The sequence below is a fragment of the Pelodiscus sinensis genome, chromosome 14 (genome assembly GCF_049634645.1).
Source record: "Pelodiscus sinensis isolate JC-2024 chromosome 14, ASM4963464v1, whole genome shotgun sequence".
Lineage (NCBI taxonomy): Eukaryota > Metazoa > Chordata > Testudines > Trionychidae > Pelodiscus > Pelodiscus sinensis.
Window position 1 is genome coordinate 5,153,129 of NC_134724.1, and position 16,934 is coordinate 5,170,062.

Genomic DNA, 16,934 nt, shown 5'->3' on the forward strand with positions numbered 1-16,934 from the left:
GACTTCCAAAGTTGAGTAGCCCAGAAGCAGGGCAATATTTGAAACATTATAGGAAAAAATGTCATTAAAAACAACCTTTCTAACTTGTTCATGGGATTCTGTTATACTAATTCTGGAGAAAAAACTTCACTGAAGGTGAAAGCTGTCTGTCCGAGGTTTTGTGTTAGTGACCACATAGTACAGTAATTACTCGTTTAACACATCCCCGCTTAACACGTATTTGCAATAGCACGATTTTTTTGGGGAGAACGTTTTTCAAATAACATGACCATCCCCAAATAACACGAAAATAATCAAGTGGCGGACTACTTCGCGCGGAGGTATAAGTTGGTGAAAACAGTGGTAATACGCATGAGTCACAGCGCTCCTCCGCTCATTCGTGTGTTTATCTTTGTGTTTTAACAAACCGCAGTGACTTGTGTTGCTAGCTATCGAATGTTGACATTGACAACCCAGCACCAACAAAAAAATGACTTTGCCATCAGCACCTGAAACGCAACCCCCACCTTTTCCATTATTTTTAATGGGAAAATTGACCCCGCATAACAATGTTTTCGCTTAGCACGAACATTTTCAGAAACGCATCTATAGTGTTAAATGAGGAATTACTGTAATAAATGAAAAGGGTTTTTTGAGACTCAAATTCCTATGGATAGACAGTACATATGCAGCAAGAAAAGGAACCCAAATTACTGTTCTTATAAACCAGGTGCAAAAATGAAAATAAAATCGTTTTTTGTTGTAGCACCTTTTATCTTAATATTGCTTAATTGATCATGCTTATTTTTCAGCCCTGATTAGCATTCAGAGTGTATGGTATGCATTTAAGGAAGTGTGCAGTGCTTTTAAAATTAGAAGAAAGCAAATATAGATGACCTTCTTTCAAGAAAGGAGATAATTGTGTATCAAATTGTTCATGCTTTCTGAGTGTAATTATTGAGGAAGCGATCGCGCAGCCACTTTGTTAACACTAGTGTAAATACTGTGAAATTTAATTGGACGGAGATTAAATACATTTTAGGTTAGCATCAGTTTACAGGCTCGAGATAACGCATCACCTCAATGATTTCATTTGTTCAGTACATTACTTAAATAAATGAGGTGTGATTTTCTGCTTAATATATCAGCCAAAATATTCCCTTGGAAAAGTTATAAATGGACTAGCCTCTATTTAGCACTGGGCCTTCATCAGATCTCACATTTTTTTGCAGGTGTCAAGAGGAGTGTCCTATTGGGACATATGGCTTCCAGTGCACTCAAAAATGTGACTGTCGAAATGGTGCGAAGTGTTACCACATAAATGGAGCGTGTATGTGCGACCCTGGGTTTAAAGGGCTCCATTGTCAAGAAAGAATGTGTCCAGAAGGGCTTTATGGCCTAAAATGCCACAAGAAATGTCCTTGCACTATCACCAACACACTCAGGTATGTAAATCATACTTTTTACTAGTCAAAGGACTAGTAGATACAAGAAAGAAGGCATGGGAAAAATCTGTATTTGATTCCACCCCTTTCTCCCAGCAGTTTTCCTTAGGATCCAAGCCAACTCCTGTGAATTATTTCTTTGATTTGAGCGACTACAGGCTTGGAATCTTAAGTCCCGGTTAAGCACAAGACTTAAGCATGGACTTAACTTTAGGAAGAGGAGTAGTCCCACTGAAGTCCTGAATATTCAGATCTATATCTTAGTCCTGTAAACCGTACTCATGTAAATCAGAATTACTTGCACAAGTAAAGGCTGTAATATGAGGCCCTTTTATGCGACACATAGTGTACATCAAAAGGCTAAAAACTGCACAAATTGAAGGATAAATACCATGATGCTGAACGCTGCCTTTTTAAATTGTTTTAGTAAAAATATTTTGTATTTTTTTTCCTTTTAAAAATCCTGTCAGAACAGAGATGTTTTACGAACCTCCATCTCTCAGACTTGGTTTACAGCATGACATTTCTTATTGAGTCTATGCACTCCAAACACACTTGCAAAATGAAACCTAATTTGCTTCATCTTATGTCTCGTGGCAAATTACCTTGTTGAAAACACTTGAAGCAGATGTATAAATAGACCTAAATCAATATCCCCTAGTCGCTCTCCAGCACTCTAACGAAGTCAACATTGTCAAAATAGACTTATCTCCCCTTCTCATGTGTGCCTATTTTTGTTCTTCATTTAGTATGTGCATGTGTAAAATATTCAAGAAAATAATTATCAGGGAAGGGTACCTGAAATGGAATAAACCTCACGGAAAAGGTCAGATCTTAATTTTTTATTTCTTTGTGCTTCTTTTCATGCCCAATCCTGCAGGGTTCTGACCACTAAATTCCTGCAAAATGCCAAGGGTCTCTAGTGCCGAATAGATTTTGGTGGGAGTTACTGAACACCTAGTAAGAAGTGCTTGGAGTAGGGTTCTTTATCTGTCAGATTAACTCCATGTTTTGTTAGTCTTGAAAGTGCTACCAGACAATTTGTTGTTTTTTAAGTTTTTCCTGTGACAAATTAACTCGGCTCCCCCTCTGAAACTTTTGACCATGCAAGGCTCTGCATTCAGCCGTATGGAGTGGAAATCTGTCCATTATATGTTGATACCTTTCTACCAGGCAACCATCAAATAGGATAATGTAGGGGCTTGGACTGTTAAATGAAAGGGTGGTTTTGGGGTTTTTTTTACTCTCATTCCTACTCTTGATTTCTCCATCTCTTCCTCTTCAACATTCACAGCCAGCCCAGGAGTTTGTAGGTTTCAAAAAGAGAGAGGAATAATGGATGCCCTTGATATGGACGTTCTTCAATTTTAAACCAGACTGGTGGACTCCTGAGTGCTACTGCTGACAGAGCTCCCTTGTAGTCTTGCTGCCTGCTAAAACACAAATACTTACTCCTGAATTATGCATGCAAGCGGCACCACTTAATTCTTGCACACATGCAAAAATACTTCAAGCAAATCTGCTGCCACGTTTGAGGCTGACTGTATCCATCGGTTGATCTTCCATGTGCTCCACTGTGAGCGTTAAGACTTTGCAACCCTGAGATTTGGCGCTTTTCCCTAAGCAACAGTGGGATACTTAGAAACCCCATCGTTCTGAGCAGAGCAACAATTCCAGATGTGCTCCTTGGTGAAACACTTGCTTGCAGTGTGTGGTCTGCCACAGAGGAGTCTCTTCACCTCATCAGACTCACACAGCTTGTGTTATGTAATACAGCGGAAACCACGGCAGTAAATGAGAGTGATAGGCGTGTGTAGCTGAGGGTTATACATTTCGGGTTAAGGCCAGATCCTTAGTCAGAGGGGGTCTGAGTGCAGTAGTGACGTAGAACAGGCAGCCAAGGTGCAGGTCTGTATGAAAGCTATTGGTGGAGTTGCCAGCTGGCATGGTTGGGGCAATCTCACATGGAAGGAAGATGAAGGACCCAGCCAGGAGCATAAGAAAGATGAGAGTTGAAACAAATCTTTAATGGCCGACAGCTGTGCAGATTGTCACTGGTACCAGTGAAAATTCAGAAAGCAGTGTGCTTAATGCATAGTAATTTATTTGAGGGAGGTTACATAATACATATCTCCCTACGAAGCCTCATTTCCCCCCTCCCCTGGCATAAACCTTAGTAACTATGTTAAAAAGTCTCAAAGGGGTAGCCATATTAGTCTGTAACACTAAAAACAAGGAGTAGTCCCGTGGCACCGTAGAGACTAACAAAAATACATTTAGTTGTCTGCTTTCATGGCAAAATCCACTTCCTCAGATGATGAGTTGGAGTAGAAATAACAGAAACCAAGTTATAACAGACAAAAGAAAGGTCTCTATCAATTGTTGCACCGGTGTTAATGAGGCTGGAAATGCTTAGCTGTTGATGTAAAAATGCAGAGTTAAAGACAGGAGAGAGTGGCTTTAACACTGCATTTTTCCATCAAAAACTAAGTATGGGACACTTCCAGCCCACCGGTGCTACAATCGACAGATACCTTTTATTTTCCTGTCATAAACAACTTGATTTCTGTTATTTCTACTCCAGTTCATCATCTGAGTGAGTGGGTTTTGCTCACGAAAGCTCGTGATACTCTGTATATTTTTGTTAGTCATTAAGGTGTGGCAGGACTACTTTTGTTGTTTCTCAGTAACTGTGTTGGCCTGTCACAGCATCCTGATTGGCAAACAAAGCAGGTATAACTCTCCATTCTAAGGGGAGACTTCTTTTTGTGTCTTCTTTTCTTCTTTCCCCTCTGCTTTCAGGTACTCTGCTTGTCAACTGTCCCTCCTCCCCCCAAACAGGTTCTCTGTTACCCTGAGGTCTTCTGTCTCACAGGGTCACGGACATCATCAGCTGTTAATTGAGGGACTAACAAACCTATGATATTCTTAACATTTTATCCCTGCTGCTCTCAAAGGAGTCATGTCTTAGAAATGTGCCCTGTGGGCATTTCATTATGGATTTTCTCTAATTAATATTTGGGAAGCGGGACTGTAAAACAGATACAGACCAAAGCTCAGTCAACATTTACCCTCTCATCAGTCACTCGCTTGAGCATCTAGTGTGATGCCATCCGAAAGTGTCATTTTGAGCCCGATCAGCCTCTACCAAGCCCACTGATCGCATGTTTTTACAGTTTGTTTATCCGGTGAGCAGGTCCTCAGCTGATCGGTTCCAAAGTTCAATGTTGAAACACACATGCAGCTAGAACCTTTATTAACCATTCAAATATAATGTTAACACTGCCAGTAGATTTCTACACCATCTATGTAATGTTAAGAGAATCCTGCTCCCCGAGTCCTCTAGCAAATTCACACGTACGAGGCCATATCAAAATTACTCACCACACTTATTTATATTAACCACAGTAATTCATAATAGTGCTCCCAACAATGAGCACCCCCTGAGGGACAACAAAGGGTCCTTTCAGAGGTGGCTGGCTGGAAGTACCTGCCTCGCCTGGGGACAGGCTAGGATAAACAGTGTGCCAAGACGGGTTAGGGCCTGTGTTTTCAGACAGACTAACCTCTCTTAGCTTTCATTCCCTGTAATAGTTAGTTACTTTCTACAGCTAAGCTGTTCCTGGTTTCTGTCCAATCCAACGGGGCCAACAGCCATTAGGGGCCCGAGGGCAAAGTATGGGAGGGGACCTGGCTCCACGGCCCTGGAAGGGGTGGAGCCTCAGGTGAAAGGGGCGGGGCCAACGACAGTCAGCCCTTAGCGCTGCCCAGAGCACAGCACTGGATCCTCCCACCCCGCCCTTAGCGCCCCGCAGAGCAGTGGAGTGGGAGTTGCCTTTGAAACACCAGGCCCCTGGGCAATTGTCTTCTCCCACCCCGTCAGTAGGCCTGGCCCAGACAGTGCCTTTCCTTTCATCTTGGCCTCATCAGCTTCACTTGCAGCAGCATCTGCTCAAGATGAGATCTTGCTCTCCTTAATAAATGAGTCTAGTCTCTCCATTGATAAAATCTGTCTTTTTCCTACATCTTATCACCGCTGTGGCGGAACAAAGAGATACCCGCGAGCTGTCGATCTGGACGTGTTCTTCCATTCATCGATGGTATTTCAGCCTTTCACTTTTCAATGAACTCTGCAGAACCCTGTCAGTTTCTGAGCCAAGGAGTTCTGAGTTGATAGGAAATGACCTTCTCCAAAGACATTACCTATTCTGAACAACTCTTTGTACCGAATTTCGACTTGCTCCCACCTAGAGCATTTCTTACCAAGATTGTATCACTCCTGAGGTGGCTGGCCTCCAAAGTGACTCGGTTTCCGACATGGACAGTCATCTGCTTTCCAAAAATGCCATTAAAAGCTGGTGGCTTGTTCGTTTTGTGACCTTCACAACCTGAGGTATTATTAACTATTGGATAGGGGATGGGAGAGGCCTGCTGCTTTTTCTGGCAAAGGTTTTGTCCTGTTCAGTTCAGTCCTTGGACAACTAGCTTAAACTGTAGCTTTTTGGGGAGGGGGGGGGAGAAGAGGACCCTATCTGGAGTAAAAGATAAGCTTCAACGTCTTCATAGACCTGGTCTACACTAGGATTTTATTTTGAAATAACCCCCCTTAGGTCGAATTAGTAAGCAGAGCATCCACACTACCAAGCCCGTTATTTCGAAATAACAGGCTGCTTATTTCAAAATCTGTACTCCTGCTTTCCTCGGGGAATAACGCTAATTTTGAAATAGTTATTTCGAAATAGCAGGAGTGTGGACGCTCCAGGACTGCTATTTCAAAATAATGAGTCCCCGGAGTCATTCAAACTAATTACTCCCAGGTGCTTCTTGGGCCTCTGAGTCGAGCTAGCGAATCCACAATACCGAAGCCAGCCTCGGACTCATTTTGAGGCTTCCCTGTAGTGAGGACACGTTGTTTCAATTTTGTTATTTCGGGCGTTATTAAATGGAGTGTAGTTATTTTGAAATCATTTCCTAGTGTAGACATGCCCATAGAATCAGAGAGAACGCTTGAAGGGAGCATTATGATCATCTCATCTGGCCGTCTGCATGAGAGAGACCCAATAATTCCTGCACCAAGGCATTCGGAGAACTTCCATACAAGGCTTCAGCCAATCCCAGCATGAAGAGGGCGAGATGGTCACTTGAGCTGTATACCCCAGGAAGCAGAGGAAGTAAGGAGCCGCACTCTTGCTCTGTGTCTACCAGGACATTGAGCCCAGGTCTGCAAGAGAGTGAAGGGTTTACTCCCCTACGACTTTCTCCTGGCCTTCATCTTGTCTTCCTCTCCTCAGCTTGCTGCCAGTGCAGCTGAGCCAGCGTTGGGTTTTAGCAATTTACTGCTCGTATGGGCCAGCAGCAAACGCTTGTCCCCACTAGCAATAGTAGAGCAAGGCGGGAATTCTGACTCCTGGTGCTAGGATTTCTTTCCTGGACCTCCCAGCTGTGCACCGCCCTGGACTTGGAGCTGTGGGGTTGTGACGAAACCTCTTGGGAGCAAGTGAGACTCCAGCAGGGGGAGATGTTTTGCGACTCTGTTGGATGGGGTCATCAGGGCTAACCTCCATGGAACTTTCCCTGTGGTATTTTCCCTTGAACCTAGGGCTGTATTGCAGCTGAACGGGGAAGCCAACAGCCTCCGCAGGCCCCTGGCTGGAAAAGATGAGAGGGAACATTGCTGCAGGCAGGTGACTGCTTCACCCTGCTCAGACATGCTAATTCCCCACATCACTAAATAATTTTGCAGCTCAGCCAGGCATTTGCAAAGGCACAGACTACTTTTCCTCCCCTCAAGCATCACCCCCTGGTTGCTGCCTAGGGCTACTGCCTGCCCTGGCCCAGATGCTATTGAGCTTCCCTTTGTGATGTGTCCACGGGTCTTGTGTTCCCTGATCAGCCCATTGGCTTGTCTATATTGTTTGTGCTTCTTAATTGCAGCTTACTGGTTGGCAGGGAGAAATTTCTTGTATGCGTTATCCATCAGGCTGCCAGAGCGTAACGTGGACAGATGGGCTTGGAGGGTACATTTTTAGACTGGGGAGGGGAGGGATTAAGCACATTTATCTGATTTGTTAATGGAATTTCTTGTCTTACTTAAAACTTTTACCCTTCCTGAGTCTAAAGTCTAAAACAGTGTCACCTTGACCTGCTGTACGTGGTGAATTAAATTCACTGAATTATATATATAATATAGTTGTTTAAACATTGATAGGATTTTTGCAGAAAGCTGATGCAAAGAAGAAACAACAGAAGAGGAGGTTCTGAACTAATTCTCTCAGTTTTCATAATAAGGGACTTCATTTAGATTTGTATGTAGCTCTATTGACGTTAGAATGCAGTGGCATGGTTTACAAGTAGCAAAGCTCCTGCAATAATAACTCAATACTTATGGAACTATCAATTATAAATCTAAAAGGGCATTTTACAGATGGAAAAATTGAGATGCAGAGAGGGTGAGTGACTTGACCAAGATCTTCTAGTGAGTCGTGGCGGAGGAGAACTCAGATTTTTTTTACCAACTTCTGACATATATAAGTCCATGAGTAAGGCTGTCCATCAATACAACATGGCTATCGAAGATTAATATTATGTTTCAGTGCACTGTATTCTCCATAGGATGTTCGCCTACTGTTTCTACGTCCACAGAATATAAAAAAGATACCATGAAGTTTTGTTTAGAGGAGTTTCCTGGTTCTTTGGTAGCTGCATTCTTTAATGGAACATACAGGCTATTCTGAGAATCCTAAGAAGTACAAGTGCCGAGCCTGAGGAAAAAAAAGCAGTCTGATTGCTCTGATATACTTGGACTTTGGGAGAAAAAACACCTTGGCTCCATCGGGCTGATTATGTGAATCCAAAGGCACAAGATCGTGGCCCTGTTCTAGTCTGGAAGTGGAATCGGCTCCATGGAGGGATGACAGAGCTGCCACACATCTGTCCTGGGGGCGGATTCCTTCCCCCCTAACTCTTTTTTGCAGCTCCCCGAACCATGCCAGTTATTCAAGCTTGGGGGGGGGGGGCGGGTAGGATGAATTTTGCCCTTAATAAATAGCCTATATCCCATGCAAAAAAGCTGTCCTGTTTGATAAAAGAGCCAGCCTTGAAGCAGAAATGCTTACGGGGTAGAGTATTTTCAATTGAGTTGTCACAGACTGATTCAGACTGCTGTGATCATATATTATTTTTGAAAGATTTAATTTAGACAACAGATGCTGCACTGGAGAAGCCCTATCATACGTGCAGTAGAAACAAAACCAAAGAAACAAAAAATCCACTCCAGAAATATTTCTTTAATGTTTGGCTTTCTGCTCCCATTAGATAATGATGAATAGATGCGCAGGGAGAAAAAATGAGCTTTTATTATTTTTATCTAAATGTGAAGAGGTGCTGTGCGAGCCACCATCATTTCAGGGGTGCTTTGTCAGGAGAATTTCATGGCTGGTGGTTCATTAGACTGATGAATTGTTTTAATTAGTCGGTAAAACACTATTTATGATGAAAACATATGACAGCCCCAAAATGTGGTGATTCTTAGTCACAACAATGTGTGACTAATCTCTTCACCCAAGTGCATAAAATACGCTCACAAGCCATGCTGTATGAGCTTACCTTTAAACGGAAGACAGAGGATATGAATGGCATCGCTACGAAGAAACCCATTCACTCAAGACATGCCGATAATTAACTATAAGCAGTAAATGGAACCGTGGATTGGGAAGCCCCAGGAAGAAGGTTCTAAGAATGTTCTCTCCGTATATACCGATTTTGCTTTCGAGAGTAGTAGAAGTAGTCCCCACTTGTTGCATTATTCCTCTTCTCTCTGCCAGAGGGTCAGATAGCGCAATAAAGACACCATGGCAGCTCTGAGCGCTGGGGAGGGTGGTGCACTATGGTGCAGGCGGCGCTGAGGGCCGGTTGCCCAGTCCCCGTCCCTTCCACCTGAAGCCCTGCCTCTTTTGGGGGTGCAGAGCTGCAGCTTGTCTGGGGGCCTGTGGAAGCTGTCGGCTCCCCTGCACCACAGATTTCTAGGGCGGAGCCCCAGAAGTAATGTAATGCTTCCCCGAATAACCCCAGAACTCTGGAGAAATTTGCCCACTGGAGGATCCAACGTGCTCTCTCCTCTGCATCCAGCTGGCTTTGCTGGCCAGTGGAGAGGAGAGGCAAGGGTAATGGCTGTGCTCCCTTTGCATGACCCCAGGGAGAGCTAGGAGGGAGCAATTTCTGCACAGCAGAGAGGAAGGGGGGGGCACAAATGGGTGCCCACTGGCTGCTTCGTGGCATGGGAAAACGTGGGAGCAGAGGGAAGAAGGATGCTTGTCCTCTCCCCACCATGGCCACTTGCACAAAGACCAGGCACAATTCCAGCCTGGTTCTTAGGTATACTTTGTCCCCTTTCAGCTGCCACGTGGGCCTTAGTAAAAATGGAACTTGAAGGCTATTGGCAGCGCTCGCCTTTCAGCCTTCAGGCACCGTCGAGTGTCCCGTGGGGTCCCGCTCACCCCACGCAAGAAGCCCTGGCTCGCCTCTCTGCACCCCTGAGAATTTGTCGCTGGACGCCTCTTGTCTCCAGTCCTGTGCCCAGGTTCCAGACGGTGCCTGGGAGGCCCCTGATGTCGCTGGGGATCCCAGGGACAATCCTTTTGCGAGAGGTTTCCATGTACATGTTCCCTCTTTCCCATTTAGCTGCCCTTTCTGACGACTCTGCCCTGCGGTCACTCGTCTCCATGCCACAAGGGTGGGGGAGGGATTCTGTTCAGAGCCCCTTTCCTCTCTGACCACTAGACAGTGATTTCCTTCTCCTTTAGTTTATTGCTGCCTTCCAATTGGACCTCACCCCTGCCCATCTTTAACTGACCCTATTGAGCTTAAGTCCCACCCAGTCCTTCTCCCATTGGTCTCGATGCCAAAACCCACATTGGTTTGAAGGGGGGAAAGTGCCAGTTAATTGATAATCTAACTCTGAGCGATGTTTTACTTGGGATTTTCTACTTTAAGGTGCCCTTGCTAGTTACAAAGAGGATTGTTTATTCGTCTCTGCTTTTCCATAACGCCTGTCTTTCTTCATTAGCTGCCATCCGCTCTCTGGAGAATGTACCTGTAAAGCTGGCTCGGCTGGACTATATTGCAACGACACCTGTCCTCCTGGATATTATGGGGAAGGCTGCCAGCTGACCTGTCTTTGCCGGAACGGTGCAGATTGCGGCAGCGTGACAGGGAAATGCACCTGTGCTCCCGGATATATGGTGAGAGAGGGACAAAAATAACTGGGTATCTAACATGGGGAGGGGCTGCAAAAACTAAGTCTCATGGTATCTAAAAGGGTGTCACAAGGAGGTGGGGGGGGATGGGAATTGTTCTCCTTGGCCTCTGAGGATAGGACAAAAAGCAATAGGCTTAAATTGCAGCAAGGGAGGTTTAGGTTGGACATTAGGAAAAACTTCCAAATTGTCAGGGTTTGGAATAAGTTGCCTAGAGAGGTTGTGGAATCTCCATCTCTGGAGATATTTAAGAGCAGTTTAGAGCATCTGTCTGGGATGGTCTAGACCATACTGGGTCCTGCTTTGAGGGCGGAGGACTGGACTCGATGACCTCTCGAAATCCCTTCCAGTTCTAGTGTTCTATGAGTCTATGGGTATAGGTCACATGGTCTTCTGATGATTCCCAACCGGAGTCCCCAGAATTGGGCAAGGACAGATTCAAAGTTGAGCCTGAGGGTCGGTGTTCCGGTCTGCCCTTCAGCAGTTGTCTCAATGAAGTACGCATTTGGAGACGCGTGGGGTAGGATTTTCAAAAGTGCCTAAGGATAGTAAGTACCTAACTCCTATGGTGAGTCAGTAGTTGTTGTGCATCTAATTGGCTTAAGCCTTTTTTTTTTAAATACAGCCCATGGAGACTAATTTTCCACTCATTAGCACAGGCATAAATCAAGAGTGAATCCAGCCACTAGGAAACCACCAAAAGCTAGAGGGGGAAATCAGACCCACAGCATGCTAACAGCAACAGCAAACTAAAGATCCCCTTGTTTACCAGGAATGCCATTCAGATTTACAGCATACAAATACTTGGGACCCTTTACTCTTCCTGTTAGTAAAAATATATATTGCTCCCCAACTGCATTCCTGCAAAGATGAAAGCACAGTAAAATCCTATCACCTTGCTTCAAAATAATATTTAATCTCCTAATAAAGAGCCTTCTTGCACTGACATTTAAGCTGCATGGTTATTGAGGATAGCTCTATAGTCACTGAAGCATATTTAGGCATTAGTATCATTGCTTTCTCATAATGTACTATAATCTCTGGCAATTAGTCCATGAGGGGATGTAAAGCCTTGAAATTGCTAATTTATTGCCTCTGAAGAGTATTTGTCATTCATGTGCATGCCAGATGAATCGAGTTACAATAGTTCATTCAGATGCTAGGTGATATAGACTGCAAAGAAGATTCAGCAGTATCTCAGCCACCTTTTCTCCCCTCCTCGAGTCCCTTCTGCCCTGCTGAGCAAATATTAATGCTCTGCCATGCAGCAGCCTGCAGGCTGTGCTATAGATGCAGTAGGGCCAGGACCTTCTCAAGACACAGAGCAGCTCATTTCAGTGTTAGCTTGAGACCAGAGCCAGCCCCAGATGCGCACGCACGACCCTCACAGGTAGCGGGGGACTCCATCAGCCCTGGGAGCGACAGAAGTGTTTCTGAATGTGGGTGTCTGGCACGTGGCCGCACAGACAATCGAGTGCCGCTGGTATGGAACTGGACAGAGCTAATTATTCAGGGTTGGCATAAATGAATGGTTTCGTGCTTGTTTCCCTAATGTGGAGCTCGTTACACGTAGCCAAGAGGACAGCAACCGTGACATGTAATTGGAAAGAATTAATGTGAGAGTAAAAATCTGACACAATACAAAAGTGTTGGACCTAAACAGAAGTTTCCATAGCTAAGGTAAAAGGTTTCGTGTTAGATAGGAGGATGTTGAGAACAGCTGCAAAGGCAGATCAGTTGAATCCAGAATGCTGCAGTTTGTTGGATAGCTAGAAAGTGTAGTGACCAAGAAATAGCAGGGCCTTTTTCTGGCAAACAACTTCCTCTACCCACTTCTCTTGCACAGATGGCCTGTTTTTTAACTTTGCCGTGCCTTGTCTGTGCCAGGACAGCTGGGCAGGGTTTCAAGATGAGTCATCTGCAAAGGCAGCCAAGACTGGGAATTTTGTTGGGATGCAGAACAAGCCATTCAAAACACAAGGCATCTGGTCACCTTTGCTAAATGTATTTAAGAGGAAACATAGCCGTTCCATAAGTCAAAATGTGAGTGAGTGGTGTGCTACATTTCTAGAAGTTAAACAGATTTAAGTTTCAAAAATAAAAAACGTACAGGGTTGCTGGGAGTATATTTGTTAGGTGTGACGTTTCTAAAAATTAAAATGCCAAAGCAAAATATTGGCCAGCTAAAATATCTTGGATGGAGTTTCAGAGCATTTTATATCTTTATTTTGCTTGATGAATATTTTGGATGAAGGTCTGCTTCCAGATCTCCATAGATGTCTCCAAAAGTGACTTATGCTGGTATTAAAGGCGCTTATATAGAGACAGCTTGTTTCTAAAAAGGTACAGAAAAAGCTGTGCCCTCACTAGGGGATTAGACCACTTAAACAGTATTGGTTTCTAAACCAGTATAGTTGAAGTGGTACAAAAACTGTGTGAAGAACAGCCCTAAGGGAGGTCTGAAAAACCTAACTGATCTGTGCAATTTTCCCATTTTCCTAATTATGCTTAACTAAATCCTGACCTTGCAAGGAATAACTCACTGGGAGTTAATTGCTTCCCTCACTTACTGTGGATTTGGACTAGTGTAACAGATGAGATTTACATTGGTGGAAGTGAGAACAGAATCTGGTCCACTGCCTACACGAACTCCATAGGTTCAAGCCCTATAGATGACTTGTGATTCTGAATACTAAATATAGGTACCAAGGATATGTCCATGTATTTACACTTTACACATCTACTAATTTTATAGGGCAGATAGAAACTTTGTGTGAGCTGAGGCTAGTCCACACACTGAACTTTTTCTTTCTCTGTAACAATTCAACTGCATGTGACCATCGGCACCCAGGGAATGGAAACAATCAGAGCGGAATTGTTGCATGAGCAGGCGGGAAGGACATTGTATCTGAGCTGAGGAAGGGCTGCCATTGGTGCTGAAGGAGAAGCATGCAGAAGGTTGTGGTATGTAAACAGGGCTGTAAGTGACTAGTTGACTACCCGATAAGCAAATGCTTATCGGATAGTCTAATAGAAACTCGACTAATTGCTCCCCCCCCCTTGTTCCCTCTGTCAGAGAGAGGCAACAAGTGGGGGGGAGAACTAGCTGGTATTGGGGGAAGCCAGCTTAAAAGCCAGTCCCACCCATTAGCACCATGGCCGCGGGAGAGAGGGAGCAGCAGAGAAATGGCACGAGCGGGGATTGAAATGGTTCTCTGCTTGTGCTAGTCCCACTGCTGCATCTCTCCCTTTGGAATGTACAGGAGCTGTCTGCGGCTCTTGTACATTTCAAAGGAAAAGGCACAGAGGGGAACCCGTGCCAGTGGGGACTGCTTTGCTCCCCCTTGGCCCAGGATCCCGCTGCCTCTTTCCCTTGGAAATATACAAGAGCCCTGGGTGGCTCCTGTACTTTTCAAAGGGAGAAGCGCAGTGGGATAGCGAGCGCCCCCCCCCATCGACTAATTGAGTAGTCGATGGAAATTCCATTCACTACTCGATTAGCTGATTAATCAAAATTTAACATCCCTAGTGTGTATGTAATTAATGAGGTAGATAGTTGCAGAAGGATACTGTGTGTGTGTAATGAGGTGGCCCAGAGGGTGGCGGAAGGATACTGTGTGTATGTGATGAGGTGGCCCAGAGCGTGGCAGAAGGATACTGTGTGTACGTGATGAGGTGGCCCAGAAAGTGGCAAAAGGTTACTGTGTGTACGTGATGAGGTGGCCCAGAGCATGGCGGAAGGATACTGTGTGTACGTGCTGAGGTGGCCCAGAGCATGGCGGAAGGATACTGTGTGTACGTGATGAGGTGGCCCAGAGCGTGGCGGAAGGATACTGTGTGTACGTGCTGAGGTGGCCCAGAGCGTGGCGAAAGGATACTGTGTGTACGTGATGAGGTGGCCCAGAGCGTGGCGAAAGGATACTGTGTGTACGTGATGAGGTGGCCCAGAGCGTGGCGGAACGATACTGTGTGTACGTGCTGAGGTGGCCCAGAGCGTGGCGAAAGGATACTGTGTGTACGTGATGAGGTGGCCCAGAGCGTGGCGGAAGGATACTGTGTGTACGTGATGAGGTGGCCCAGAGCGTGGCGAAAGGATACTGTGTGTACGTGATGAGGTGGCCCAGAGCGTGGCGGAACGATACTGTGTGTACGTGCTGAGGTGGCCCAGAGCGTGGCGAAAGGATACTGTGTGTACGTGATGAGGTGGCCCAGAGCGTGGCGGAAGGATACTGTGTGTACGTGATGAGGTGGCCCAGAGCGTGGCGGAAGGTTACTGTGTGTACGTGATGAGGTGGCCCAGAGCGTGGCGGAAGGATACTGTGTGTACGTGATGAGGTGGCCCAGAGAGTGGCGGAAGGATACTGTGTGTCCGTGATGAGGTGGCCCAGAGCGTGGCGGAAGGTTACTGTGTCTACGTGCTGAGGTGGCCCAGAGAGTGGCGGAAGGATACTGTGTGTACGTGATGAGGTGGCCCAGAGCGTGGCGGAAGGATACTGTGTGTACGTGATGAGGTGGCCCAGAGCGTGGCAGAAGGATACTGTGTGTACGTGATGAGGTGGCCCAGAAAGTGGCAAAAGGTTACTGTGTGTACGTGATGAGGTGGCCCAGAGCATGGCGGAAGGATACTGTGTGTACGTGCTGAGGTGGCCCAGAGCATGGCGGAAGGATACTGTGTGTACGTGATGAGGTGGCCCAGAGCGTGGCGGAAGGATACTGTGTGTACGTGCTGAGGTGGCCCAGAGCGTGGCGAAAGGATACTGTGTGTACGTGATGAGGTGGCCCAGAGCGTGGCGAAAGGATACTGTGTGTACGTGATGAGGTGGCCCAGAGCGTGGCGGAACGATACTGTGTGTACGTGCTGAGGTGGCCCAGAGCGTGGCGAAAGGATACTGTGTGTACGTGATGAGGTGGCCCAGAGCGTGGCGGAAGGATACTGTGTGTACGTGATGAGGTGGCCCAGAGCGTGGCGGAAGGTTACTGTGTGTACGTGATGAGGTGGCCCAGAGCGTGGCGGAAGGATACTGTGTGTACGTGATGAGGTGGCCCAGAGAGTGGCGGAAGGATACTGTGTGTCCGTGATGAGGTGGCCCAGAGCGTGGCGGAAGGTTACTGTGTCTACGTGCTGAGGTGGCCCAGAGAGTGGCGGAAGGATACTGTGTGTACGTGATGAGGTGGCCCAGAGCGTGGCGGAAGGATACTGTGTGTACGTGATGAGGTGGCCCAGAGCGTGGCGGAAGGTTACTGTGTGTACGTGATGAGGTGGCCCAGAGCGTGGCGGAAGGTTACTGTGTCTACGTGCTGAGGTGGCCCAGAGAGTCATCTTGACAATACAAATGGAAGTATTTTATCGTCAAGTTTGAGGTAATGCGGCATTGGGTAGAGGAGACAAACGATTATTACTACATTTAGTTCTGATCTTGGACACTGCACAAGCAGAAAGTGGGCTGTGTGATGGGAGGTCCACGGGAGTCGGGCAAAACAAAATGTTCTGCTGGCTGCAGAGCTGCCCCACAGCTGCTCCAGCAGCAACAGAGCAGTGGTTGGGCCTGCGGCTGCTCAGCCTCTCCTATGCAGGGGATCTGAGGGGCGCAGCTGTGCTGTTAAGACGACTGTAACCCACTGTAATGACAAGCAAGCCCCCTGGGAAGTTAGCACTTTTAATACACACTCACGAGACCAGCCCCAGATTAACCACCACTCTGGCATTTGAAAAGCCCTCCCACAGCCGTGCCTTTATAGTGGCAATGCACAATAGTGACACGGAGGAATCAACACATACAGGGAGCCACTGTAAACGGGATTAAAGCAGAAATTCCACCCACTCACCCCTGTCCCAGAAAGTTACTTTGTATGGTTCGCGATAAATGCCTTGAAAGTAATTGTGGTGGTGGCAGTAGGAGGTTACAATGACTACCTGTGTTTTCCATTCCCCAATTTTTAGACTATTGTCTGTTTTTCCAAAAATCTAGAGGCCAGATTCTGCCCTCCCTTACACTGTTACAAGCCCACTCCATTCAATGGTGCTACCAGGGTATAAATGAATTTAGGATTTGCGCTGACCCTTCTTCTTTTGTTTTTGGTTCACTGAATTTTATTCCTGTAATTCAATAAATGAGACAAAGAAGGCCAGAGGATATGAATTAAATATGACAGGAGACCACAGGAATCCTGACCTTCTGTCTCTCAAGGAAATCTTGAAACCAACCTCCGGCACATACATATCAGCTTTCCAGTTACTCAAGTCATTATATATGCT

The 16,934-nt window shown here is 46.0% G+C and overlaps 1 protein-coding gene across 6 annotated transcripts in view; it reads left to right on the forward strand.

The window, feature by feature from the left end:
• The window catches only part of MEGF11 (multiple EGF like domains 11), a 486,582-nt gene that overhangs the window by 342,690 nt on the left and 126,958 nt on the right, over positions 1 to 16,934 (forward strand). For all 6 annotated transcript variants that reach the window (XR_012895692.1, XR_012895693.1, XM_075896881.1 and 3 more), the window contains exons 10-11: positions 1,212 to 1,424; positions 10,489 to 10,663. Coding sequence is in view for 4 of the 6 variants with exons in the window: in XM_075896881.1 (XP_075752996.1) it covers positions 1,212 to 1,424; positions 10,489 to 10,663 (388 nt within the window). In the remaining 2 variants the exon portion in view is untranslated. The remainder of the gene's footprint in view (positions 1 to 1,211; positions 1,425 to 10,488; positions 10,664 to 16,934) is intronic.